The sequence below is a fragment of the Orycteropus afer genome, unplaced genomic scaffold (genome assembly GCF_000298275.1).
Source record: "Orycteropus afer afer isolate SDZICR_OR568_19922 unplaced genomic scaffold, OryAfe1.0 scaffold00501, whole genome shotgun sequence".
In the NCBI taxonomy this organism is placed as follows: Eukaryota; Metazoa; Chordata; class Mammalia; order Tubulidentata; family Orycteropodidae; genus Orycteropus; species Orycteropus afer.
This window is the reverse complement of record NW_006922088.1, coordinates 69,017-94,477: the sequence shown is the minus strand read 5'-3', so window position 1 is coordinate 94,477 and position 25,461 is coordinate 69,017. Positions and strand designations below refer to the sequence as shown.

The window sequence follows — 25,461 nt, the reverse complement described above, 5'->3', positions numbered from 1 at the left end:
TATCTTGCTTCTTTGTGTGAACTGTGATGATCTTTTGTCTCTGAGATATTGTGATATTGTTGTATTTAGGTCTCTGTTAACTGTTTGTGAAGAGCAGCTAAGGGTGAGTCGAGCTCTTCTTGGTGGTTGTTTATCATAGGCCTGTTGGTGGAGAAAGAGATGGTGACTCTCACTCAGTAAGTGAAGCTGCAGGAGGTGTGGGTGTCATTGTGTTGTATGGGGACCGTTGCTGTGTCCCACTTTGTTAGACAAAAATAACAATTGAATAACCATCATAAAAGTAAAAGCAAATGGACAAAAAACACACCGTGTAATCACACAGGAATAGTAACCAAAAAACAAACAAAACAAAAACCACCACAATATCTGGGGAGAGGGCAATAAGGGAAAAAAGTAGAGAAGTATAAAAATGAAGGAAAAAAATGGAAAAAATGCAAAAAGAAAAAGGAAAGGGGTTACCCACAAGAAAGGGAAAAAAAAAAAATAAATTGGAACCAGGAATAGGGAAAAGAAAAAAGCTGAAAACTCAAACCTGGGAAGGGAACCATAAAGTATGATAATAAAAAGGACAAAAGTAATAATAGTAGTAGTAGTTTAAAACAGACAGAAACAAACAAACTGAAAAAAAAAAGAAAAGAAAAGAAAAGAAAAACCTGGACATGATGGGTCAGGGCACCCAGGCTCTGTCCAAGCACACAGACTAGGATGGAATTCCTGCCATCCTAGAAGTTGGGTGGGAGTGAGGGACGGCCTCCCCTCCGTTCACCAAGAGGGTGTGAGATACAAGAGTAACAAGGGGAATGTTGCAACTGTGAGTCCAGGATGTCTTTGCAGTTCCTAGCAAGTAAAGCCTGTTCTTAAGTCCCTCGGATCTGGGAGAATGCTGTCGCTTTAAATATCCAAAATGGTCAAGCCACTTGTAAACATTAAAAATGGCTGTGTCCTCCGGACAGGCAAAAGTCCACAGCTGAGCCCACCTTTCTCTTTGCTGCTTCTCCTTTTATTCCTCAGCCACCAGAGCAGTCCTCTGTGCAGTCCCTGGCTAGCAGGGCTGATTTTTAGGTTAATTCTTAGGTCCTACCACCACTCGGCAATATCCAAGCTGTCTGTGCCGTCAGGACTGCTGCCAGACTACAGCTCTGTAGCTCTCCTTTTTTGGTCTTTCCATGCAAATTCCTCTGCTGGTTGCAGTTTAGTCCACTTCTATAGCCTTTCCTTCAAGGCTCAGGGGGGTCCAGGATTATCTTCTGTATCTGTGTTAATTGGTTCCCCTTTTCTTAGTTGAAGAGGGTCTGTGCAGTCTTTCTGCCTATTCTGCCATCTTATTGGAACTCTTCCCTGTGTCTCTTCTGCTCATAAGCTTTTAAGACCCAAGCTGCTACTCACCAAAGTAGGATGTAAAACAGTATTTTTGTGTACTATGTTGTACCAATTGAGCTTGATGTCCCCTGTGACCATAGTCCTGAGTCTGTAGCCCCAGTGACTCATTCCCTCAGGGTTCTTAGTTGTGGCTAAGAAGTTATCCTATCTTTGTCCCCTGTTAGCTCTAGACTGCATATGGACATTTTTATAGCACGTACAAATACACATGTAGGAATATCATCTGCCCAACCTGTGTAGGGCCATGGGTATATTCCTGTTTGCCTATCCATACCTGATCTTCTTGCCTGTCTACCTATGTATCTGCCCAGAGATTGTTGTTGTTGTTGTTGTTATGTGCCGTTGAGTTGGTCTCAATTCATAGCGACCCCTCCTTGATTAGTGATTACTATTATTGATAATTCTGCTGTGCATGGGGTCTCTATGAGTCAGAAACGACTCAACGGCACTTAACAACAACAACAATTATTGATAATCAGTATTGTGTATGTAATAGTATTTAACTTTGCACATTTCTCCATGTCTTCCTTTTCTTTAGTGATATTGTGCTGGTCACATGGTTTTACTATATTGCTTTTCTTCAGAGAGAGCTCTTGACCAGTGTATAATTGAAAATAGAAAATTTGCAGTGGTTACTTTTCTACAATAGTTCATTTGATCCTACAGGATTAATTAATGGCTCACAAACTAAACCCAACCCACTGCTATTGAGTTGATTCTGACTCATAGTGACCCCCACTGGGTTTCCGGGTCAGTAAATCTTTATGGAAGTAGATTGCCCAATCTTCCTTTCATGGAGTGGCTGGTGGGTTTGAACCACCAACCTTCTGGTTAGCAGTCAGATGCCTTAGGCACTGTGCTACCAGAGCTCTTTTTAATGGCTCAGGGTCCTAGAAATATGCTTAAGAGCTAGTTCTTTGAGATGGTTAAAAGCTGATTCTTTGCAAACACCAATACAATTGATAAACCTCTAGCAATACTGACAAAGAAAGAAAAGAAAGAAGACACAAAATATCAGAAATGAGTGAAGGGATATTGCTATAGATCCTACAGATAGTAAAAGGATATTTACCTTTTATGCCAATGCCAAAAAATTTGACAAAGAAGAAATTTTGTTCTTAGGTGCCATTGAGTCAGTTCCAACTCATAGCAACCCTATGTACAACAGAATGAATCACTCACTACCCGGTCCTGTACCGTCCTCACAATCTTTGCTATTCTTGAGCCTGCTGTTGCAGCCACTGTGTCAATCTATCTCATTGAAGGTCTTCCCTTTTTCATTCACTCTCCACTTTCCCAAGCATGATATCTTTCTCCAGGGAATGGTCCCTTCTGACAACATGACCATAGTAGGTGAGACCAACTCTGGCCATTCTTGCTTCCAAGGAGAATTCCAGCTGCATTTCTACCTGGACAGACTTGTTTATTTTTCTAGCAGTCCATGGTGTTTTTAGTATCCTTCATCAAGACCACAATTCAGGCATCAAAAAAAAAAAAAAAAAAAGGCATCAATTCTTCTACAAGAAGAAATATGTAACCTAAGGGTCCTATATCTGTTCCAGAAATTGAATATGTAGATCAAAACCTCTCTTCCCCACCAAAACACACAAAAATCATCTCCAAGCCGAGATAGTTTTATTGATGAATTCTACCAAACAACTTAAGAGAGAAATAATATCGATTCTAACCACACTTTTCTAGAAAATGGAAGCAGGAAAAACATTTCCCATCTCATCTTGTTGCCTAGATACCAGCATTACCTAGATACCAAAACTGGACAAAGACATAACAAGAAAAAAGACATAGACCGCTATTTTTCATGAGTATAGACACAGAAATTCTTCACAAAATTTTAACAAATCAAACCCAAATCAAATACATCATCAGTATTTGCCTAAGGCAAATACATCCACACAAAGTTTTGCACACAAATGTTTGTAACAGTTTTATCTGTAATAGCCACAGATTGGGAACAATCCAAATTCTATCTATAGGTGAACAGGTAACTGAGTAAAAGAATAGTTGATGACTACATAGTTGATTCCACATGATTGAACACTACTCAGAACTGAAAGGTACAAACTATCAACACATACAACATGACTGAATCTTAAATTCGTTGTTGAGTTAAAGAAGCCAGTCATGAAAAATGACTCACTGTATTTTTTCATTTTTATTTTTGTACTGTATACTTATATAAAATTCTAGAAAAGGCAAACTAGCCAATAGTGACAGAAATTGGATCAGTGATTGCCTAGGATGAGGGTGGGGGTGAAAGATTGGAGTTGGGGCCAAGGGAAGAAAAATAGATTACAAAGGAGCATAAGGAAACTTTTGGGGGTGATGGATATGTTTGTTACCTTGAGTACGATGATTTCAGGAATGTATATACATATGTCAAAATTCATCACATGGTATACTTTAAATATTTAAGTTTATTGTACATCAATTTTATCTCAGTAAGGCTGTCAAAAACATACCTCTTCCCTCCACTCCCACAAAAGAAAGTGAGAAAGCACTGACGAAAGCTTTCAAAGGTTCCTGGTCTCTAGTGGTCTCTGTCTCTTGCTCACCCACTCATCTAGTCATCACACTTGGATTCCCTAGTGCTTTCATCCTCCTTCCTTTGGGCTCCCTTTCTTAGCTTTTATTTCCTACTGCAGTATCAGCAGGTTATGGGGGTTAAGACTTACAGAGGGGATTGGCTCTCTAGTCTTTTCCTTAAAAACCAAACCCACTGCCACCGAGTTGATTCTAACTCATAGCGATCCCCATTGGGTTTCTAAGGCAGTAAATCTTTATGGAAGCAGGTTGCCTTATCTTCCTTCCATGGAGCAGCTGGAGGGATTGAAACGCCAACCTTCTGGCAAATGCCTTAGATACTGCATCATCAAGGCTCCTTGGTCTCTCCCTTAAGCCCTTGTTATTTCCCTAGTTTGCCTTTTATCATTTCCAAAGTTAAGACTGTTTCCAGAGCAGCAGTGTTTGTCCGCTCTCTTCATCCTATAGTCCTGTAGTCTCTGCTCTCACAGGCCTGTGTCCTTCCACAGGCTCTGGGCAAAACCAAAAGTTTAGCATAGCAACAGTTGGCAAGGTTGTTTTTCAGTGCCCTTGAGTCTTTAGTACTGAAACTCCAGCCTTGAAAGGTGGGAGCATCTCTGAAGATGGTCCAGGAGCTGATACTCAGGGCTTTCGGCCCCACCTCTTAGGAGTGGGTGGCAGAAGACCTCTTATCCTTCATGTACCATTTTCTTTCTTTTTCCAGGAATCATTTTAACCAATTCCACAGCCTCCATCTGCTTCATCTTGAGAGCGGAGAGTGCTACACTAATAGCAGGCAGTTCTCCCAGTGCAATTTATGGCTTCACAGCTCTGAAAATTACAGTCATTTACAGTCTCCTCCATTAGTGCCCTGACCCCATCCAGTTAAGTCTGCATGTATTTTGGTTCCTGATGTCTGAATCTTCCTGTTGCTTTACTTCCCCATCTCTGCGAGCGGAAAATATTTCTTTCCCGTTTTCTGGGGCCCTCTGATCTGTAGCTCTGCTCAGTATGAAGATCACAGGGTCACCTTTGTTTGTTTTATGTTATTGGATTCATTAATTCCTCTGTTCTAAGCTTTCCATTTTCCAGAGTTAGGTCTTCTATAGGGACAGGGTATCAGTGACATCTGAGTCATCCCACAGTCCTATTGCTTAAAGTAGGTCTGTCTATCTCTCTTCTCTGAGCTGAGTTATTTTGCTGAAAATCTCTCCCATCATCAGCCCAACATCTCTGTCAAACCTGGGCTTGAGTTCTTGTGGCTCCCCTTCAGTGAGCCTTGTTAATTATCGACCTGTCTGGGATGTCCTGAGCTTTAAGGAAGCCCTGCTGCCCAGCAACCTTTGCTCAGTAGCCACCAAAGGCAAGTCAGGGATGCTTTTGTAGGATAGTTCTCAAACTTCAGCAGGCATCAGAATCACACTGAGCACCATGAAATACAGGTTGCTGGGCCCTATTCCCAGAGCTGCCGAGTATCTGCCCTCAGCCTAATCCCCAGATGGTCCTAATGCTACTGGTCAGGGACTACGCTTTGAGAACCCCCAATTTAGGCCACTCTCAGCAACCAGCCAGGGCCCTCCTTGACATGTTGTCCAACTGTTCCTACTCCTCTTCCCTTCATTATTGGCTACTGTCTTTAGCTTCACGCCTGTCCTCTCTGCTCACCTTGGTCTTGTTTTCCCATTCTATCTCTAAGCCCCTCGACCTACCTCACTGGCTCTTCCTGCTCCAGATTATCTGGGTAGGAACCCCTTCTCTATCTCTGGCCTCTCGGGTTTCAAACTCCACACAAAAGCCCTCAGCCACGTTTTAGGGAATGTCCAGACCAAGTCTTTCCAAGTTCAAACCCAGAAACCTCTGGGCCAAGGTTTCCAAGTCATTTCCACCTCAGTCCCTGCTCAAACCAAGCAATTCGTATCTGTGCGTTTGTGCCAGTGACCCTCTTCAGTCTGCCACTGCAGCTCATTACCGTGGCCCCCAAGGAGAGAGTGCCCTCAATTTTTATCATTAGTATTATTTTTCTCTGTGTGTCTCTCCGAGGGCACATTTCCATAGTAGCCTCTGGGACAGAGGCTAGTGTGCCCCAGCTTCTGCTTCCTGCAGATTTTCTCCTCCTCCTCTGTGAAATCTCTTGAGAATCTGGTCACTCATCTTGACCTAGGAACCACTACAATAGCGTCCTTCTCTCTATGTTCATTTTTCCCAGTTAAATCTGTATTTGTCCCTTTAAGTACATTTCTTTCATGTAGGTCTAGCCTGTTTCTAAGATTTCAACCTTCCTACGGAGTGCTTTTCTCTTTCGCTCTCTCTCCTTTCTCCCTTAAGCCCCTGCTATTTTCCTATTTGCCATTTCCAAGCTAAGGCTGTCTCCAGGGCAACGGGCCTCTGCTTGCTAGCGAGGCCTCAGCCCCTGCCCCCTCCACTAAGGCCCCCGCCACTCTCAATGTGCAAATTGGATTTCCAGAACCCAATGCTCCAGGTGCAGGCTGATTGTCTTTTTTCTTTTCCTTTTGTTCCTGTGTTTCCTCTTCTTTTGGCCTTCAAGACTGTAATGATTCGATTTAATTCTTTCCCTCCACCTTAGGCTAACAAGCTATATTGCAACTTAACACTCACATTCCGCTCACCCTTTTTTGTTCCTCTCAAATCATCACAGTAATCAAGACTTATTGACTAGTTTCCTGAGATGCCATGACCAAGGGAAATGGACTTAGCAGTGTCCTTGGACTTCCTGTGGTCAGGCTGTTGATGGCCTGCTGGTTGTCACCAGTTAGTCTCCCCACCCCCTTTATTTTTCATAATTTGTTTGATGTTTGTTGTGGAGAATATACACAGCAGAACATTCAACAGTTTGCACATGTGCAATTCAGTGATGCTGACGACATTCCTTGAGCTGTGCCACCATCTCACCCTCCTTTTCTGAGTTGTTCCTCCCCCATTAACACAAACTCACTGCCCCCTAAGGTTCCTATCTAATCTCTCAAGTTGCCTTTTTTATTTGATCCTGTGTAAATAGATCTTGACAGAGTATAATGCTCCAAGCAGATATTTTTTTACTAGTTGAGCTGAACTATAGCTTGGTTTTAAGAAGATATTAGAGGTCTTTTTGGTTTAAGATTTAAAGATTATCTTAGGGCAATAGTTTTGGGTCTCTTGACTCTTAATTATGTTCTCCTGGGGTAATTTTCCTGTAGTCTCAGACGATTGACCCATCTCTTCTTCAACTGGTTCCCTGTTCCTCAGAACAATATGGCCTATGAAAAAGTTTTTTTTTTTTTTTTTCTGGTCTGTGATAAAAGGAAAAATATAAGACCAAGTCTCAGCTAATCACGGCAGCACACGGAGTCACCATGAGCAGGAATTGACTTAACGGCAACAGGTTTGGGCTTTTTCTCTACAAGGGCAGTCATTCTTATTTTGTCCTTCTAATTTGTTTGGTGAAAGCTTTGAGAAAATGTTGAAGTTGTCAAGGATTTCACTTCACTTGGATCCACAATCACTGTCTCAAACAATGTACTGCATTGGGCAACTCTGCAGCAAAAGACCTCTTTAAAGTGTTAAAGAGTAAAGAAAAGATGTCAACGGGAAGACTAAGGTATGGCTGACCCAAGCCATGATCTTTTTAATCATCTCATGTGCATGTGAAAGCTAAGCCAATGAACAAAGAAGACCAAAGACGAATTGATGCCTTTGAATTATGGTGTCGGCAAAGAATATTGTATATGCCATGGACTGCTAGATGAATGAACAAATCTGTCTTGGAAGAAGTACAGCCAGAATGCTCCTTGGAGGCTTGGCTGGTGAGACTCCATCTCTTGGTATTTTGGTTACGTTATCAGGAAGGACCAGTCTCTGGGGAAAGACATCATGCTTGGTAAAGCAGAGGGTCAGCAGAACATAGAAAGGCCCTCAATGGATGGACTGGCAGAGTGGCTGCAAAGAGCGGCTCAAGTGTAGCTATGATTGTGAGGATGGCGCAGGACCAGTGCGTCATTCTTTTGTATGTAAGGTCACTATGAATTGGAACCAACTTGAGGGCACCTAACAACTTGCTTGGTATTTTGTTTTGTTTTGTTTTACTTTTATTTTTTAATGACCCTTGTTGATCTCCATCTCTCTCCTCCACCAACTAATTTTAAAGCTAAAAGCCAGCTCACTAGAATGCCTTGTTTTAAGAAGAACTCCTCCTGACTCCAGGAATGAATCTGCCTCCCCAAGAATACCAAGAGACATGAATCCAGATCTCAAGCCAGGGCAGGATCCCGTACTTCCCACAGGAGATGTTACCCAGAAATGCAGCTGCACCTAGGTTTGCGAGAGCAACTGTCGAATCTCAGCCCCTACCTCGGATCTGCCAACTCAGCCAGATGTTAATCTTGTCTTCCAAATTCCCAGTCTCCGAATTCTGAATCCTTGCCTAGTTTCCTCTTCTGGTAAAGGGGTCTGGACATTGTCAAAACTCCAAGAATGTCCCTTATCCTCAGTCCTTACTCCGTAAAGAGGTACTTCTCAAGGTTTTCCACCCAAGTGTCTCTGGTGACAGAGAAGACAGAATTGGCACGAAGGAGGGAATGGAGAGTCAGCCTGAAGGGGTCATTGCAAGCAAGAAACTTTTATTTCACTTGAAAAATAAAATTCATGCAATTTTTTATCCCGCTTCATAAATATGTCCCTATTCGTGTTAATATAAAAGTGTTTAAAATTATTTGCCATCAAGCAATACTGACTGGACACTTCAGTCAATATTGCATGATGCTGTATCATTACACTGGACCTCTGAGTGCAGGTGGCACGTGGAGTGACCCCCTGAGGGTTTCATCTATTCCTGTCCCCCAAATGGGCCCATGGTGTCATCTGACCCACCCTCAGCTTGGCACAGGAATCCTACTCATCCTGAATCAACTTCCTATGCCATTTCCCTCAAAAGGCTACACCAGTCCTCTCAAAGCCCAGCCTGACCTCCACCTCTTTCTAGGAATTACCTTCTGTTGCGTGTTGGATGCCATCTTCCTCAGCTCTTCTGCCATCCATCTCAGAGAATGCTGGTGTGAGGGCCAAGAAACACCTGTCTCCTTTCAGTTTGCTTTATTAGAAGAACACTAAAGGCTGTTGTAGAAGTCCCTGAATGGTCCAGACCATCAATGTGGTTGGCTGCTAACCAAAAGGTTGGTGGTACAAGTCCACTCAGAGGCACCTGGGAAGAAAGCCACGGTGATGTATTTCCAAAAATGTCAGCCACTGAACATGCTTCAGCTCTGACACACATGAGTTGCCATGAGTCAGAATGGACTGGAAGGTAACTGGTTTAAAGGCTGCTACCTTGAGCTCTGGTAGCATAGTGCCTAAGGCACTTGACTGCTAACCAGGAGGCTGGCAGTTCAAACCCACCAGCCACTCCTCGGAAGGAAGGTTGGGCATTCCTATTTCCATAGTGATAACTGCCTCGGAAACCCAAGGAGGGGTCGCTAAGAGTCGGGGCCAACTCAATGGCAAATAACAACAACAACAACAACCTTGAGCTCAGTTATTCTAAAGAATAAGCACAAAATAACTTTGAAAAAAATTACCTTATTGTAGTCATCTGCTGCTTTTGCCTGCCAAGCTGCCTGTGCTTTGATAACAGAACTGCCTTTTTTGTTTTCTCTTTTTGGGAAACACTCTTCCACGTGCTGTGGATACCACTGCAGCTGCCTTGCCCTCCTCAGCTTCTTGGCTGGTGCTGTGACACAGGCCTGGCCCAAGCAGATCCAGGACTTTGACTAAGGTGTCTTCTCCTCTGGGCTTTGTAAACCAGTCAGCTGCTGTGTCATCTTAGGGAGGGTGGCAACTGGAATGAATTCAACCCAGAGGAACTAAAAGCCAAGAGATGGGGACAGTCTTGTCCCCAAAAATTCATTGGAGCCCTTCAATTCAGATGTCTGAAGCCACCCCCAGACTATTCAGACACATGAACCAATAAAGTCTTCCTTTTTTTAAAAAATTTGTTGTTGTTTAGAATCTACATAGCTAAAACATACACCAACTCAAGTTTCTCCATGTATAATTCAGTGATGTTGACTACATTCTTCAAGTTGTGCAAGCATTCTCACCCTCCTGTTCTGAGTTGATCCTCTCTCGTGATATAAACTCACTGCCCCCTAAGCTTCCTATCTAACCTTTTGAGTTGCTCTTGTCAGTTTGATCCCATATTGAAAGATCTTGAAAGAACATGATGCTCAAGGCAGGCATTCTTCACCAGTTAAGCTAAACAATTGTTTGGTTTTAAGAAGACTTTAGGAGATACTTGTGGTTTAAGGTCTAATGATGATCTCAGGGCAATAGTTTCAGGAGTTCGTTCAGCCTCCATAGCTCCAGAAAGACTAGAGTTCATAAGAATTTGGGATTTTGTTCTGTATTTTCCCCCTTTTGATCAGGATTCTTCTATAGAATCTTTGATCAAAGTGTTCAGTCATGGTAGTGTTCTAATGGTCTCATGACAAAGAAGGCAGTTGTTCTTAGAGGCAAGTAGCTACACATTCCATATCCTCCTCCAATTCCTGACTCCCCCTTCTTGCTCTGCTGCTCCAGGCAAATAGAGACCAATTGTGCCTTAGATGGCTGCTTGTAACAGTTGTTGTAAATTTACTGAGACTTGTTTTGTGGTTCAGAATATGATCTATCTTGGTGAATACTCCATATGCAGTTGAAAAAGAATGTCTTCTACTTTCATTGTGTGTAGTTTTCTGTAAATCACAATTAGTTCAAGTTGATTTATAGTGTCATTCAAGCACTCCGTATTCTGATTTTCTGTCTACTTGCTCATTAAATTATTGAGAGAGGAGTGCTAGAATCTAAAATTATAATTATGGATTTGTCTATTCCTCCTTTTAAGTTCCATCAGTTTTTGCTTCAGTTATTTTGAAGCTCTATTATTACATGCATAGATGGTTAGGATTGTTATTATTTTTGGTGAATTAATCCCCTTTTCATTCTTTATCCATGGTAATGTTCCTTGTTCTGGATTTTTTTTTCTTTCTGATATTAATATAGGCACCCCAGCCTTTTAAATGAATGTTTTCTTGGTACTTTTTCTTTTCTTTTTAAAGAAGCTTTACTGTGGTATAATTGACATACCATATAATTCTCTTATTTAAAATGTAAAACTAAATGGTTTTTAGTTTAATTCACAGAGTTATTCAACATCATTACTATCAATTCTAGAACATTTTCATCATCTCCTGTAGCCATTAGCAGTCACTCCCATTTTCCCCAGTCCTAAGCAACCACTGGTAGTGTAACGGTTAAAGCATTTGGCTGCTAACCAAAAGGTTGGTTGTTTGAAGCCATTAGTCACTCCACAGAAGAAAGATGAAGCCTTAGAAACCCAATGAGGATTGCTATGAGTCAGAATCAACTCAATGGCAATGAGAGTGGTGGTTGTTATTGTTGTGGGTTCTTTTTCTATAGATTTGCTTTTTCTGTACATTTCATATAAATGGAATCATACAGTATGTGGTCTTTTGTGACTGACTTCTTTCATTTAGCATAATGCTTTCAAAGTTCATCCATATTGTAGCAAGTATCAGTACTTCATTCTTTTTTTATGGCTAATATTCCATTGTATGGATATATCACATTTTGCTTATCCATTCATCAGCTGATAGATATCTGATGAATGGAAAACCATTGTTCTATATTGTATTTTGCTTCGTTTTATAGTTGTTTAAAGTGAGGGTGTAGATCCAATCCGTGTATTTTCATAATGACCAGAAGTAGCCATTCCTGTGTCATTATTAAAACAAAAATGCAACCATACCACATATATTTTGCAACTTGATTCATGCTCATACTCACATGCTTCAGTATCAAATCTTTTTAGTAGTCCTTACAGAATTTTAATAAAAATAGTTATCCTTCCTTTTTTTTTTTTTTTTCATTTTAACCAAAGTGCACTTTCTCACAGATTTTAGACATGAATTCAGTAAGATATCTAAGTGCCTGACCCTCGGCTGATTACAGACTTGGACCTGCCCTTCGCAGACTAAGGTTTCATTACTTGCCAGGCTGGTCTAACTCCCTGTCTCTTAGGATGAATTCTGCTCTGGGAGTTTTTGGACTCTTCTTGCCTTTGGATTCATGGCAGATTTACTCTCCAGTTTGATAAAAAATGAATAGGAACTTGTGAATCTTAGCAGAGAATTGGAGTCAACATAAGACTCCACTACTCTATAGATAATAAGAATATAAAAAAAGAAAAAAACAAACAAACCCATTGCCACTGAGTTGATTCTAACTCATGGTAACCCTATAGGACATAGTAGAACTGCCCCATAGGGTTTCCAGTGCTATAAATCTTTATGGAAGCAGACTGCCTCATCTTTCAGCAGGGAGTGGCTAGTGGGTTTGAACTGCTGACCTTTTGGTTAGCAGTCAAATGCTTTAGTCACTGAGCCACCAGAGCTCCTTATAAGAATTTAAGACAGGTAGAATTAAAGTAGGAACCCAATGCTGTGCCATAAGAGACTCAGTAGGCGATTCTTTGGAGTGAGGGTAGAGAGGAGGGTATGGAATCCTCTAATTTGACTAAACTATATTCTTCTAAAGCACAGATTTGGTCATAACATGCCTTGTTAAAAAAAAAAAAAAAAAATCTTCAATTTCCCATTGCCTGAGGAATAAAGTTAAATTTTTTAAAACACGATGCTCTACAATCTCCTTTTCAGTCCCATGTGCTCTTTGCTCTGAGCAGGCCATTTGTTTCCACACTTCCTTCTTGTTTCTACTGTTCCTTTAACTCTTAATGTTCTTTCAGACTTTCTTGACATGGCAGAATTCTACTCATCCTTTAAATCCAACTCAAATGACCCTTCATCTAGGCCCTCTTTTCCTGAGCTAGCAGGTTCACTTATTTTCAGCCTGAAAATTCCCACAGGCTGTTGATTTGACTTTAGTATGTGTTACCTTCTCTCATGTATTTAGCTAGGTATATGTCTGTCTCCTCCACCAGACTGCAAGCTCCTCAGAGCCAGTGGCTTCCAGCAGATACAGATACGTGTGCAAACTCAATGGATTTTCATGGAAGGACTTGCACATCTCCAACATGCATAATGGGTGGGACAGAGATAGTTGGAATGGGGGTAAGATAGGTTACACATGGGAAGTAACCACTTCTATGGTTGTAGACGTGTTTTTGTTGTTCTTTTTTTGAGAAATGAATTAACCAAGGAGATGAGTAAATAATGCATCTGACTTTATTCATGGTCCAGTCTCCCCACTCTAGTACCATGTTGCATTCCTCACTGTTCCAACCACATGAGAGAAAGCCTCTGAAATACCAGCCTAAAGTCAACAAAGCCATTTCAAATAAATAATTTCATTCAACGGAAGAATTTCCAGTAGATGAAATAGTGCAGGAGGTCGTCCAGGACTCTTATACCAGTCTGTCTTTTAGTTGCTGCCAAAAACAAGAGACTGTTTCCTTTGGATGTGTTCCTTGTTCTGATTTTAAGGTAAATCTTTACTCTTGTTAGTAGATGGTCAGGTTTCTAATATTATCTCCCCCAAGTTAACTGGAGAAACCTCTGGGCCTATGTGGTGTACAACAAAGGCCAGTTTAGGACTCTCTGGGAAACCTTGGCCCCACCATGGCGTTGGGTTTCCCCCGTACCTTTAGTGCTGAGGATCCTGCTTCCTGTACAGCTGGTACCAACACAATGAAGAGAGAAAACTAACTGGCAGGTACAGGAGGATGGGGCTCTCTGGGAGCACTGTGGGCAGTGCCCAGTGGCCCCCATGACAAACCACAGGCTACCACATTCCTTGGTGGGGAAAGAAGGAACCCAGGGATTCTTTTTTCTTTTTTTAAGTTAGTTTTCTTGAGAATATACACAGCAAAACACACCAACAGTTACTACATGTACAATTCAGCAACACCGATCACACTGTTCGAGTCATGCAACCGTCCTTGCCCTTCTTATCCAAGTTGTTCCTCCTCTGTGAACTCAACTCACTGCCCCTTAAGGTTCCTATCTAATCTTTTGAGTTGCTGTTGTCAGTTCGATCCCATAGAGACAGATCTGGAGAGAGCACAACATTCAACGGGACATTCTTTTAACTGCAGTAGCCGATCAGGAGGACCCCTGGTGGCATAGTGGTTAAGCCTTTGGTCGCTAACCAAAAGGGCAGTAGTTTGAGCCCAGCAGCTGCTCTGCAGGAGAAAGATGTGGCAGTCTGCTTCTGTAAAGATTACAGCCTTCGAAACGCTGTAGGGCAGTGCTACTGTGTCCTATCAGGTCACTATGAGTCGGAATGGACTCCACAGGAGTGGCTTTGGCTTTGGGTCTGGTTTGGTTAGCCAGTTTCAAATGTGGGTTTCCCAATGCATGCCTGCTGTGGCTGGCTGGTTCAGACTCTCTTGTTGTCAAACTCGTGCCTCTTCTCCTAGGACCCAGATTTTCCTGCAGTCTTCCTTCTCTCAGACCTGGAAAGAGGACAGTCCCTACCCCACTGTCCTTTAAGTTACGAAAGTACTTTTTGCTCCTAGTATAGAAATGGAAAATAGAAACAAAAGCAATCCTCCTGCTGCGCCCCCTGCCCCATGCTTGCTCCTAGGAGCCAGGAGGTAGTCAGGAGGGCATCAAGGGGAGGAGTGAGGGATGTATGGGAGCCCCTCCCAAAGGCATTCAAATTTAAATCAAAAACAGAAAGGCCAAATAAACAAATCTCCCTGCAAACCAAACTTGCTCCTGGGCTGCCAGTTTGTCACATGTGGGTCTTTCCAGGCATTTCATATGTATGTGTGTATATACACACACACACACACATATACATATATAAACAACAAAACAAACTCACTGCCGTCAAGTCGGTTCTGACTTATAGATATCTATATTTACAATATATACAAAGATGTCAATATTGTAACAAGAGATATTTAGATATATGACAATATGTTTTTGCACAAGCAGGATTGTAACATGCATACTGTTCTAAACCTTGCTTTTTTGTGTAACATTGGAGAGATTTACATGTTAGAGTACCTCATAATTAGTACCTGATAGATGGACATCTAGGTTGGTTTCAGTTTTTATTTAAACCCCAAATCATGCAGCATTTTCATCCTTGGATATATACCTGGGAGTGTACACATAGGGTAAATTGACAAAGCAGAATTCCTAGGTCAATTTTGATACCTCTCTCAAAACCCTCCTCTAAAATATTGTGTCTATTTGACATCTACCAACAATGTCCCTCTGTTTAATTTTCATCTTTTTTCCTTATGTGTCTCATTAGTTGTTCCCATCAGAATGGCTGCCCTCTTTGCACTGGCCCAGAGTGAACCATCCACAAACAGTTTCTTTACTCTGTTTATTGAAGGACTGGAGAAACATGAATATGCTTTGCCTACATAAAGTTAATGGCCTGTGGTAAGGAATGTAGACTTTTAAGCAGCCTTCCATGTTGTCTGGCTTGGGAAACACTGGGTTAGTGTGTTAGACACCTGGCATGGGTTTGGAGGAAAGAGGTTGCCCTTCTTGGGTAGTGCAGCCAAGTTGGCCCTCCCCCTTCTCCGCCTACCCCTTTGCTCTCGCTCAGTGCACACATCACCAAGCCTGTGCTCAATGGTCTCTTCTCTGCTGGGAGAGGGCTGGGAACCTGGGGGATGGGGAATGTGCTTTGGCCTCCTGGAGTCTGATTTCCCCAGTTGGACATCTAGATGAGAATGGGACATGAAGGCATTGTCCTTTGAGAACTGGGCCACACATACCAGTATCAGCTCCAGTCATGTCTTCCCTCTCCTCCATACTCTCTTGTCATCTTGGTGGAAACCTTGTTCTTTGGCCCTGTGGCCACGGCTTCATCTCTCCACCAGAGGCAAAGCAATGTTTGGACTAGTGTGGAAATTGTAAACATGATAGACTCTGAGAAGCAGAGCCTTCAGTTGTAAAAGACTTGCCAACAAATAAAATGTTTCTGTAGACCAGAAGTAAGGTGGTGTTGCTCTGGTTCTAGGTAGACAGCGGTAGCATCCTAGTCACTTGCTAGTTCCTCAGCCATGTGGTTTCCTGGTGCCATCTTGAGTCCTTACCCCCCTCCTTGTACTCTGGCAGACTTTCACCCCTTGGAATACCCATAGAACTTTGCACATATCTATACACTTCATCTATCACATTGCTTGCTCTTATCTTATATGTATATGGCGTAGAACCTAAGGCATTTGACTGCTAACCAGAAGGCTGGAGGTTCAAACCCACCAGCCACTCCTTGGAAGGAAGGTTGGGCAATCTATTTCCGTAGTGACACTGCTTCGGAAACCCAAGGAGGGGTCGCTATGAGTCGGATCCGACTTGATGGCAGTGAGTTTGGTTTTGGTTTTATTACTGGATTGGGAGCTCCTGGGAATTCTTAATATCAATAATAGCATAAGAACAATAATAGTAATAGCAATTCTATAGTAGCAATGATTGTGAGGGTGGCGGAGGACTGAGCAGTGTTTTGTTCTGCTGTACACAGGGTCGCTATGAGTTGGAAATGACTTGACAGCAGCTAACAACAGCATCAACATATTCTAAGAAGCCCTGGTGGCACAGTGGTGAAGTCTGGCTGCTACCGGAAAAGGACAGCTGTTTAAACCCACCAGCCACTCTGTGGGAGAAAGAGGTGGCGTCTGATTCTGTAAAGACTTATAGCCTTGGAAATTCTCTGGGCAGTTCTACTCTGCCCTATGTGGTTGCTATTGGTAGGACTTGACTTGATGCAGTGTGTTTGGTTTTGGGGTCCTAGATCCTAGGCAGTCTTCTAAGTGCTTTACACATGTAACTCATTTAGACCTTATACCACGACCCTCATCATACCTTGGTTTCTCTATCTTTGTCCACTTCTCGAACATTCTCTGGTGACCCTTTCAATTTACATTTTCCTTCTCCCCAGTTACCCAGAGGGAGTTTTGGAAAAAAAAAAAAAACTTACTCATTATTGGCTTAGCAAATATAATCGTAACATCCACGTAATAACAGATTATAGAGAATAATGGCAGTATGGTTTTCTCATTAAGCCTGACTTTAACAGTATTTATTTGGCCTTTTCTGCAAAAAAAGATCAACTCCGGCTATTAGTTTAAATTAGAATGCTCAATTACCATCCATGAGGATGGAATAAGCTATGTGTTTTCCCTTTAAAAAATAAACTTGGCAAGCATTAATACCTTTAAAAATGGTTCATGATTTTTCAAATACTTATCAGTTTAATTCTATAAACCTTTTAAATGAATAGGTGAACATGAGCAGACAGATATGGGTTCAAGTCCTGGCTCCAAACCTGCTGCTATGCAATAAATAACAGCAAACATGTATTGAACACTACAGGCCAACAGTAGTGTCTGGCACATGGTGTTCAGTAAATGGTTGCTATCATTTATTCTAATCATCATCATTCTAAAATGCAAGGGCGGCACAAGAGACACAGAGATAAGATGATGTTCCTGTCCTCAAGGAGCCCAACAGTGTGGTAGGAGGGGCTAGAGGCTCACCATCAGCACAACGCGGCTTGACGGGTGCCGCTGCTGGAGTGCGGACAGGAGACAGAGGGCGCACAGGGCAGGAGTGACTGTCTCTGGGGAGGGACGAAGGAGGCCTTACCAGAGGAGATGACATGTAAGTTGAGAGTGGAAGAATGAACACGAATTTTGTGTTAGGTAGCCCAAGTGGCAAACAAAAAAACCAAACCAAACCCACTGCCGTGGAGTTCATTTTGACCCATGTGACAGAGTAGAGTTGCCCCATAGAGTTTCCAAGGCTGTAATCTTTATGGAAGCAGATAGCCACACCTTTCTCCCTTCTTTCTCCTGCAGAGTGGCTGATGGATTTGAATCACCTACATTTCTGTTACCAGCCAAGTGCTTAACCACTATTGCACTAGGGCTCCTGATAGCCAAAATGGAGACAGATGTTCACTAAGAAGCCTTTATGTGTAAAGGCATGAAGAAAGGAAACTGCATGGTGTTTTGGAACTATAATTAGTAATGTTTGGTTGGTAGATGTTTTGGTGGGTGGGAGAGGTTGGCGGAAGGGGTAGGAGAGAAGACTGTAAGGCAAGGCAGGGACTTGAGTTTGCAGTGTTTTGCATACCAAGTTAAGAGCTTGACTTTAGCATTGGAAACAGAGTGTCATTAAAAAGTTTGAAGAAGAAGAGAGATGTGATCAGATTTGCATTTCAGAAAGATCCCATTGGCAGGTGTGTGAAGGATGGACTGGGAAGGATGGATGGTGGAGGCCTGGCAACCAATTAGAAGATAGTAGGCCAGGTGAGAGATTATGAGACCTGAACAAGGGCATGGCTGTGGTAAGAGAGGGGAGCAAGATGCATTCAGGGGGCACTTAGGCGGAAGGATGAAAGGGAAGGCAAGGAGGAAACTTGCTGGGCTCTCTACCAAGGCCACCTGCTGCCTCAGCTTCCTCTGCTACCTCAGCTTGCTCCATGATGTCACAGGTATTGGTAATTGTGTGTGGGAGACTGGGTGGTTGATGATGCGTTAGCCAAGAGGTCGTCAAGATGGAGAATACAGCAGGAAGAACAAGTTTTGGGGTGTGGTGGGAGGAGCCCAGTTTGGAGGAAGGGAAGGAGGAGGTGAGGAAAGGGTAGTGAATTGAACGGGTCCTTTTTAGTATGAGATGCCTGTGGATTTTCTGTGTGAAGATGAACAGAAGGCAGGCAAATATACAGATCTAGCGTTTGGGGAATGGGTTGGGCCGGAGATGTAGATTTGGGAGTCTTTTGGGTAACTATAGAGGCCCTGCGTGGTGCAACGGTTAAGCGCTCACCTGCAAACTAAAAGGTCAGTGGTTTGAACTCACTAGCCCGTCTGTGGGAGAAAACACCTGGTGATCTGCTCCAGTAAGGATTACAGCCTAGGAAACCCTATGGAGCAGTTCCACTCTGCCCTGTAGGGTTGGAATCTATCCCACGGCACACAACAATAGCAACAATAAGCTTCCCTGCGTGGTGCAACGGTTAAGCGCTCAGCAGTGTACTGGCTGAAAGGCTGGTGGTTTGAACCTCAGAAGGCAGGCCTGGTGGTCTGGTTCTGTAACCCCTACCCTGCACACACAGGGTCAGCGGGAGTCCAACCCGACTGCAGGGCAACTAACGACAGAGTAATGATGAAGTTAGGGGAAGGGCAGAGCTCCCTATAAATCTACATAGTTGATAACGATCAAACTGCCACTGGGGCCTTCCCTTTCATTAAGTAAAACTACTTTGATGAGGGATTCTACAAATTTATTTTCGTCTCTCCAATGCCTTACATTAGGTTGAAAGGCAGGACCACAGCCTGCCATAACATGCCCTTTGCAATAGGTGGCGCTGATGCCAGGCAGGGCGAGGACAGCAGCAGACGCTGGGCTCCAGACGAAGGGCTTCCTGGGGAGGCGGCGGCGCTCTAGCCCAGAGCCCGGCTTTTGCTGGCTGGGGACCACGCTAAGGCCAAGAACCTCTGGGCCCCGGAAGCAGATGCGCAACCGGTTCCCCCAAACATGGAGTCTTGTAGCCTAAGGCTTAACGCCATCAGGTAGGAGACGGGAGGGGAGGAGCGGAGGCCCATCTTCCCTGTCCCAGCCCACATGTTTGGGGTATGACTTTGTGCACGGCTCACACTAACCCAGGGCCAAAGCTTTGACTGGTAATGATCCAGGAGGGCGTGAAGCCATGATGTGGTTACCGCATGCGCATGTGAGGGTCACGTGGGTGAGGCAGCGCTGCCCTGGGGCGTCACCGCCCAGAACCTCGGGTTGCGAGAGACACACGTGCTCCCCATCACGTTGATGTGATTTCTTTGGAGGCCGCTCCTTCCCGCCTGGGCCCACCTGTGGTTGTTGGCGTTGGCACGCACACCTGCGCGCCCAAAGTGCGTGTGTGGAGGTGGCAGAGGGGCCCCAGGGCGCCGGGTGAGGGGTTTTGTCCGAGCTGGAGCGGTGTTCCAGGCCCTCGGTGGTGTGACTGCGGCATCGTTGCAGTCGTACTGTGTGGGTGAAGACCAGGGCGCACCAGGTACGGGAGGGCGGCTGGAGAAGGTGTGAGGCCAGGATCGCAATGGAGGAAGCGTGGAAATCCTGCGTCCGTGCTGCCTCCTCCGGGCTGGAGGGATAATTTAGCGCGAGGGGTTGCGGGCTGGCGCTCTTCCTCCCCCGCAACGGGAAACTTGCTTGGGGGTGGGGCAGATGTGAAGGAAAGCCGTTGTTTTCCTCCAGAACTCTAGTGAACAGCAGATAAGATAGTTACCAGAAGGGGTAACGAGCTGTGAAAGTGCAAGATGCCATGATAGAATCCTTCAACCTGTTTGGGTGCTGGGTCAGCTATACGACAGGCATCGTGGCTGGGGCAGGAGCGCCAGGTGTGGGGTCATGGGTGTGTGCGGGCATGCAGAGGCGGTGTAAAGAGACTCGGGGGCCCAGGGTCGCTGCGATCTAGGAGGGGACCGCCATTAAGGCTCATCCTGTCTGTTGTTGTTGTTATGTGCCGTCGAGTCGGCCCCGACTCATAGCGACCCCTCCTTGGGTTTCCAAGGCAGTATCACTACGGAAGTGTCTGTTGTTGTTATTGTTGTTAAGTGCCCTCGAGTCGTTTCCGACTCATAGCGACCCCATGCACAGCAGAACGGAAATGTCTAGTGAACGGAATATTCAGCTCCTGTGGGTCTATTGTCTACCTTGATCTTTGGAGCTTTTCACAGCCAAGGAATTTTTTTGTTTTGAAAGACATATGTACGTATATGTGTATATATGTGTGTCTACGTATATATATATGTCTTTTTTTATTGTGATTTGAGTGAAAGTTTACAGAGCACATTGGTTTTCCATTTAACAAGTCATAGATGTTTGTGACATTGACTGCAATCCCACAATGTAACAATACCCTTCTCACTTCCTCTCTGTTTTCTGTTTCCATTGGTCTTTCTTTCCAGTCCGTTTCTGTGGTCAGAGCTTTATCCCTGGGCAAAGGCTGCCCTTTGGATCTCATATGGTTGGTTGTTCTAAGGAGTGTAGACCTTCCTGCTGTTACTGTTCACCTTATAGGCCTGCCTGTTGTTTGGCTGAAAGTTGAGCCTTGGGGGTGAGTTCAATTTCAGGCTTGAAGGGTGTCTAAGGGCTGGAGTCTTGGGGATTCCACCAGACAGCCAAGGAATTTTATCTAATACAGCCTGAAGAGAGAGGAAGATTCTAGTCCTTCTGGGATATAGTGGTTACACAGAGCTGAGAGGGAGTTGACATGATTGCATGTGTCATCCTTCCATTTGTCTTGCTCTCAGCATTTGACAGCATGTTGGGCACAGAGCTCTGGGCTGAGGGAGACCTAGGGAAGACCTGGTTGTGGACTTGCCCCTCAGGAAGAACCATCACCTGGGAAGTTCCAAGATCTCTCTGAACCTTGGTTTCTCTCAGATGAGACCTGATATCTAGAGCTTGCATCTGACACGGTTATCCAGGGAAGTTGTCGTGTCCCAGAGTAGGTGAGCCGCCTGGTCCCTCTGAACAGTCTGACCATTGGAAAATTCTTTATGTTGAATTGCCATCTGTTTCTCTATAATTTGCCCCCATTGGAGACACACAGAATAAAATGTCTAATACTGCTTCCACAAATATTTGAGAACTGCTAGCACGTTTCCTTCCTCCAGTCCCTCCACAAGGCTTCTTTTCTTCAAACTCAGCCTGCTCAGTTATTTCAAACAGGGAGGCAGTGTGGGGTGGTGGAAAGAACACCAGCTTTGGTGCCAGCACACGTGCGTCCAGTTCTCAGCCCCTCACACGCCAACCCGCCATGCTCGGAGCAGCTGTGGCTTTCTCTGCAAAATGTGACTGCAGATACTCTTAGCTGGGCCAGTGGAGATACATGGGGTGAGGACCCAGTCTTGCAGTCATAAAAACCCATTGCTTTCAAGTTGATTCCAACTCAGTGGCCCTGTGTGACAGAGTAGAACTGCCCATAGGGTTACCTAAGCTTTCATTTTTATGGAAGCAGACTGCCACATCTTTCTAATGTGGAGCAGCTAGTGGGTTCGAACTGCCAACTGTTCAGTTAGCAGGTGATCACTACAGCCACTACTGCACCACCGGGGCTCCTCACACCTATAAAAACTCAACTCACTGTCATTGAGTCAATTCCGACTCATAGTGACCTCTCTTTGGGTTTCCAAGGCAGCATCTCTACAGAAGTAGATCACCCAGTCTTTCTTCTGAGAAGTGACTGGTGGGTTTGAACCGCCAGCCTTCTGGTTAGCAGTGAAACGCCTTAGGCACTATGCCACCAGAGCTCCCGCTCATGCCCATAGTAAGAGCTTAAAACATGAGAGCTGTTACACCTTTAGCCTAACAGGATTTGCAGTGCAGTTTAGTTTTCTCTGAACCAATGCTTGTTTGTGTGTCTCTTAATGTCTGCTTTGTAGACTAGAATAAAACATTTCTGTGAGGTCTAATTCATGGAACAGGGTCGGGTTAGTGAATTCTGAGTACTGTCCTAATCATAGTCTACAATTGCATTGGCACACCGAGTTTTCAACGCAAACCCTAAGTCTCTTGAACTGTTTAGCCAGCTTTCTCCCATTCGGAAGTTATTGAGATGATCTGAATTGATCACTGTGGCCCTTGAAGGTGGTGGTCCCAGTATGGCCTTGTTGTCTCCATAGATATCCTTGTATCTGTTACATGATGGGATGCTGGGCTGGAGGCAGAGGAGTGGGGTCCCTGAAGCCCTGGTTATCAGCCTGGCTGAGCTCATACGGATCGGTGAGACAGTCAGTGCAGACCTTCTCACACTCATTTCTACACAAATCCAAGGCCTCCTCGTGTGGAACCGCATTAGACTTGGAATGTGATCGGAATGCGTGATAAGCTGGTGATGGGGGAGATTGGTGGCTTGTGATGTGGGTAATGAGGTGTCTGTGAATCCGTGACCTCAGAGGGGTTACTGAGAAGAGCCAGAGGCAGAGTTGGGATTTTTATCTGGTTAAGGCCACAGAGTGTCTCCAGTGTTCCAGGAGTTCATGCCCTGGGCCGGACTCTGTCCTCCTGGCGGAAGCGCCTGGAGGTGTGCAGGCGCGGTCAGAAGATTCATTAATTCTTTGGCTCCCGGGGCATTATCTCCAGCATTTTCTCCCTTGGCTTCTGAAAGCAGATTCTCGGCGGTCGCCAAGCTGACCGCTCATCATCTCCTGTGCGTTTTTCTAAGCTCTTGCTTTGTGCGTGAACTTTCTTCCAGACAGAACTGCTTTCTCTGCTGAACCAAATTCTGGGTTCCAGGCTCATCCCAACCCCAGTCATGCCTTCTCCAAGGAAATTTTTCCTAAGCATTCTGCCTGGGAGGGAGGGTTCCTCCAAAGCACCAGACTGGACATCCCTGGGGCCTTCAAGATCTCTCCCTGGTCCCCCTACGCCTCCCCCCACCCAGGTTCTGAAACAGTTTCCACTCCTGTCTTCCCACTTAGTCCTTGTGGGTAGACCTGCCCATAGCCTTCAGAATAAAACCCTTTGTGCAGCATTCGGTGCATGAAATAGAAGATTGGCTGCACCCTTGTATGCTGAGGGTGCGTAATTGTCTGTGGGACTCATAGGGCCCATTGACAATAAGTCTGAAAAATACATAATGCAAAGGTGGTTTTATCGCTTTTGTGAGGTAAAACAGGAAATCCTCTGCTCTACTGAGAACACGGATTTAAATTTTAAGTAATTAATTCAGTTCTTACAAGGTGGTGGCCGTTAGTTAAAATAGGTAATCCTTGACTTGTAAGGGGACTGATGTAAATTTTGTTGAGTAACCAATTAAGGCCATAAAGGGCTTAACTCCGTCTGTGGCTTTTCATTTTCTTCAGGACAAATTCCAAACTCCTTAGGATCTAATAGCTTTTGTAGCCCAATTTTTTGCCTGTCCGCGCTGGAGTCCACAGGGCTGGCCCCTTTCGCCAAAGGTCGCGCCGTTTTGCGCCGCCGGGGCTTTGCGAGGCCGTCCCCTCCGGCTGGAATGTTCTTTGTCTCTTTGGTAAATGTCTATTCATCATTCAAGACAACCCTTCCCCCTCCCCTTAATTACTTCCTCCCCTGGACGCCCTCAAATTCTTGTACTTATTCACGCAGGATTTATTAGGGGCCTGCTTTGTGTCCGGCACCTTGGCGGGCTCTGCTATTCATAGGTGGGGAAGACGCGGGCACGGCCTTTGGAGGGCTTACCTGTTGGGGGAGGAGGCCAACCTGTCGCAAAATGGTGGCAGGAAAAATGCATCGGTTCTTATTCCCCCACCCCCAGGGATGGCAGGCACCAGGCTCTAGGGCAGGGCCATTTCATTTCTCTTTGTGTCCTCCGCTCTTTGCGCCCTGTACGTGCTAAATAAGCATTAGGTTAATGACCCTTTTAATCGGATACCGGGAGAATTCTATCCTGTGTGTGGCCACACTGATGGCAAGTTCATCTGTGGCGGTGTCTCTGAGGTTCTGGCGGTGCCCTTTATGTCCTGGCACACGGTTAGATGCACCCCGGGCTCGGAACCCTTGGCCCGGGCTGCAGAGAGCTTGGTTGCACTGGAGTAGCGGTCCAGGGCGCTGCTGTTGCGGTGGAAGCTAGGCCTGCAGCGCCCCCGCTGGTAGGAGCCGGCCCGCGCGTCCGTGCGGATTTCCATTACAGCCGGAAACCGAACGCAGACGCGATGCAATAGTCCCCCCACTTTTCTTCTTCAAGGCCTAACAGATGTATCTTTAAGGATCATGTTTTTATTTAAAAAAAAAAAATCCTTATGTCTTTCCGGTACCCTCTGGGCCCTTGCATTTTGATTCAACTTAAAGGACAGCTTCGGTGTAATTGTGACGATCACTCTCTTTAACGGTGCGGCTAGGGCTGCAGGGGTGTCTGGCATGCGGACCACGTCGCGCTGCTGCAAAGAGGATGTGTGTGGTGCTGGCCGCTCAGAGTCCCGCCAGAAACCAGACTTTGCCCAGGTGTTGCCTTGTTGAGACCCAGAGCCCACGCCAGGGATTTGCCCATGAGGTCTGGTGGTGGACCCAACAGAACTTGTTCCCCAGGTGTGCTGGTGCCTTTGGGTGTTACGGTACGTAGGGTTTTAAGGAGGTGTTGGGCGCTCGGAATGACTGCTTTGGAAACGGAGACTGGCACTATTTTGGGTCCACGCAGCACACGGGCCTGGAACAGGTGCCACGGCAGCATCCCTGAGTCTGGGTGTCTTGCGTCTGGGTATCCTGATCGCGGGGCACCCCTGAACGCCAGAATCCTGAGCCCCGGTACGCCGCGCGTGGGATCCTGAGACCAGGGCACCCCACGAACACCGGGTACCCCGAGCCCTAGCACCCCTGAGGGGGGTCGCCCCCTAAGTCGAGCGGCAGTACCTCTACGCAGAGCAGACCGTGGGTGGTCTACGCAGCACGAAAGGGGGAGCTTGGATTCTGCTGGGAGGCGACCCGGGCTGTTAGGGGTCTGTCGTCCTCTCCCATGGCCCTAACTTGCCGAGGGGTGCATCTGCCGCAGACCGTGCTGCGTGGAGCTGGGGGGCAGGAGGACGCAGCGAGG

General features: G+C 45.1%; 1 protein-coding gene across 1 annotated transcript in view; it reads right to left on the bottom strand.

The window, feature by feature from the left end:
- CEP41 (centrosomal protein 41) overlaps window positions 1-24,559 on the bottom strand; it is a 124,434-nt gene extending 99,875 nt beyond the window's left edge. Inside the window, exons 1-4 of the mRNA XM_042782896.1 lie at window positions 24,338-24,559; window positions 24,053-24,113; window positions 19,616-20,098; window positions 17,429-17,511 (exon numbers count right to left, since the gene is read on the bottom strand). Coding sequence (XP_042638830.1) covers window positions 17,429-17,511; window positions 19,616-20,098; window positions 24,053-24,113; window positions 24,338-24,559 — 849 coding nt within the window. The remainder of the gene's footprint in view (window positions 1-17,428; window positions 17,512-19,615; window positions 20,099-24,052; window positions 24,114-24,337) is intronic.
- Window positions 24,560-25,461: the final 902 nt, after the last annotated feature.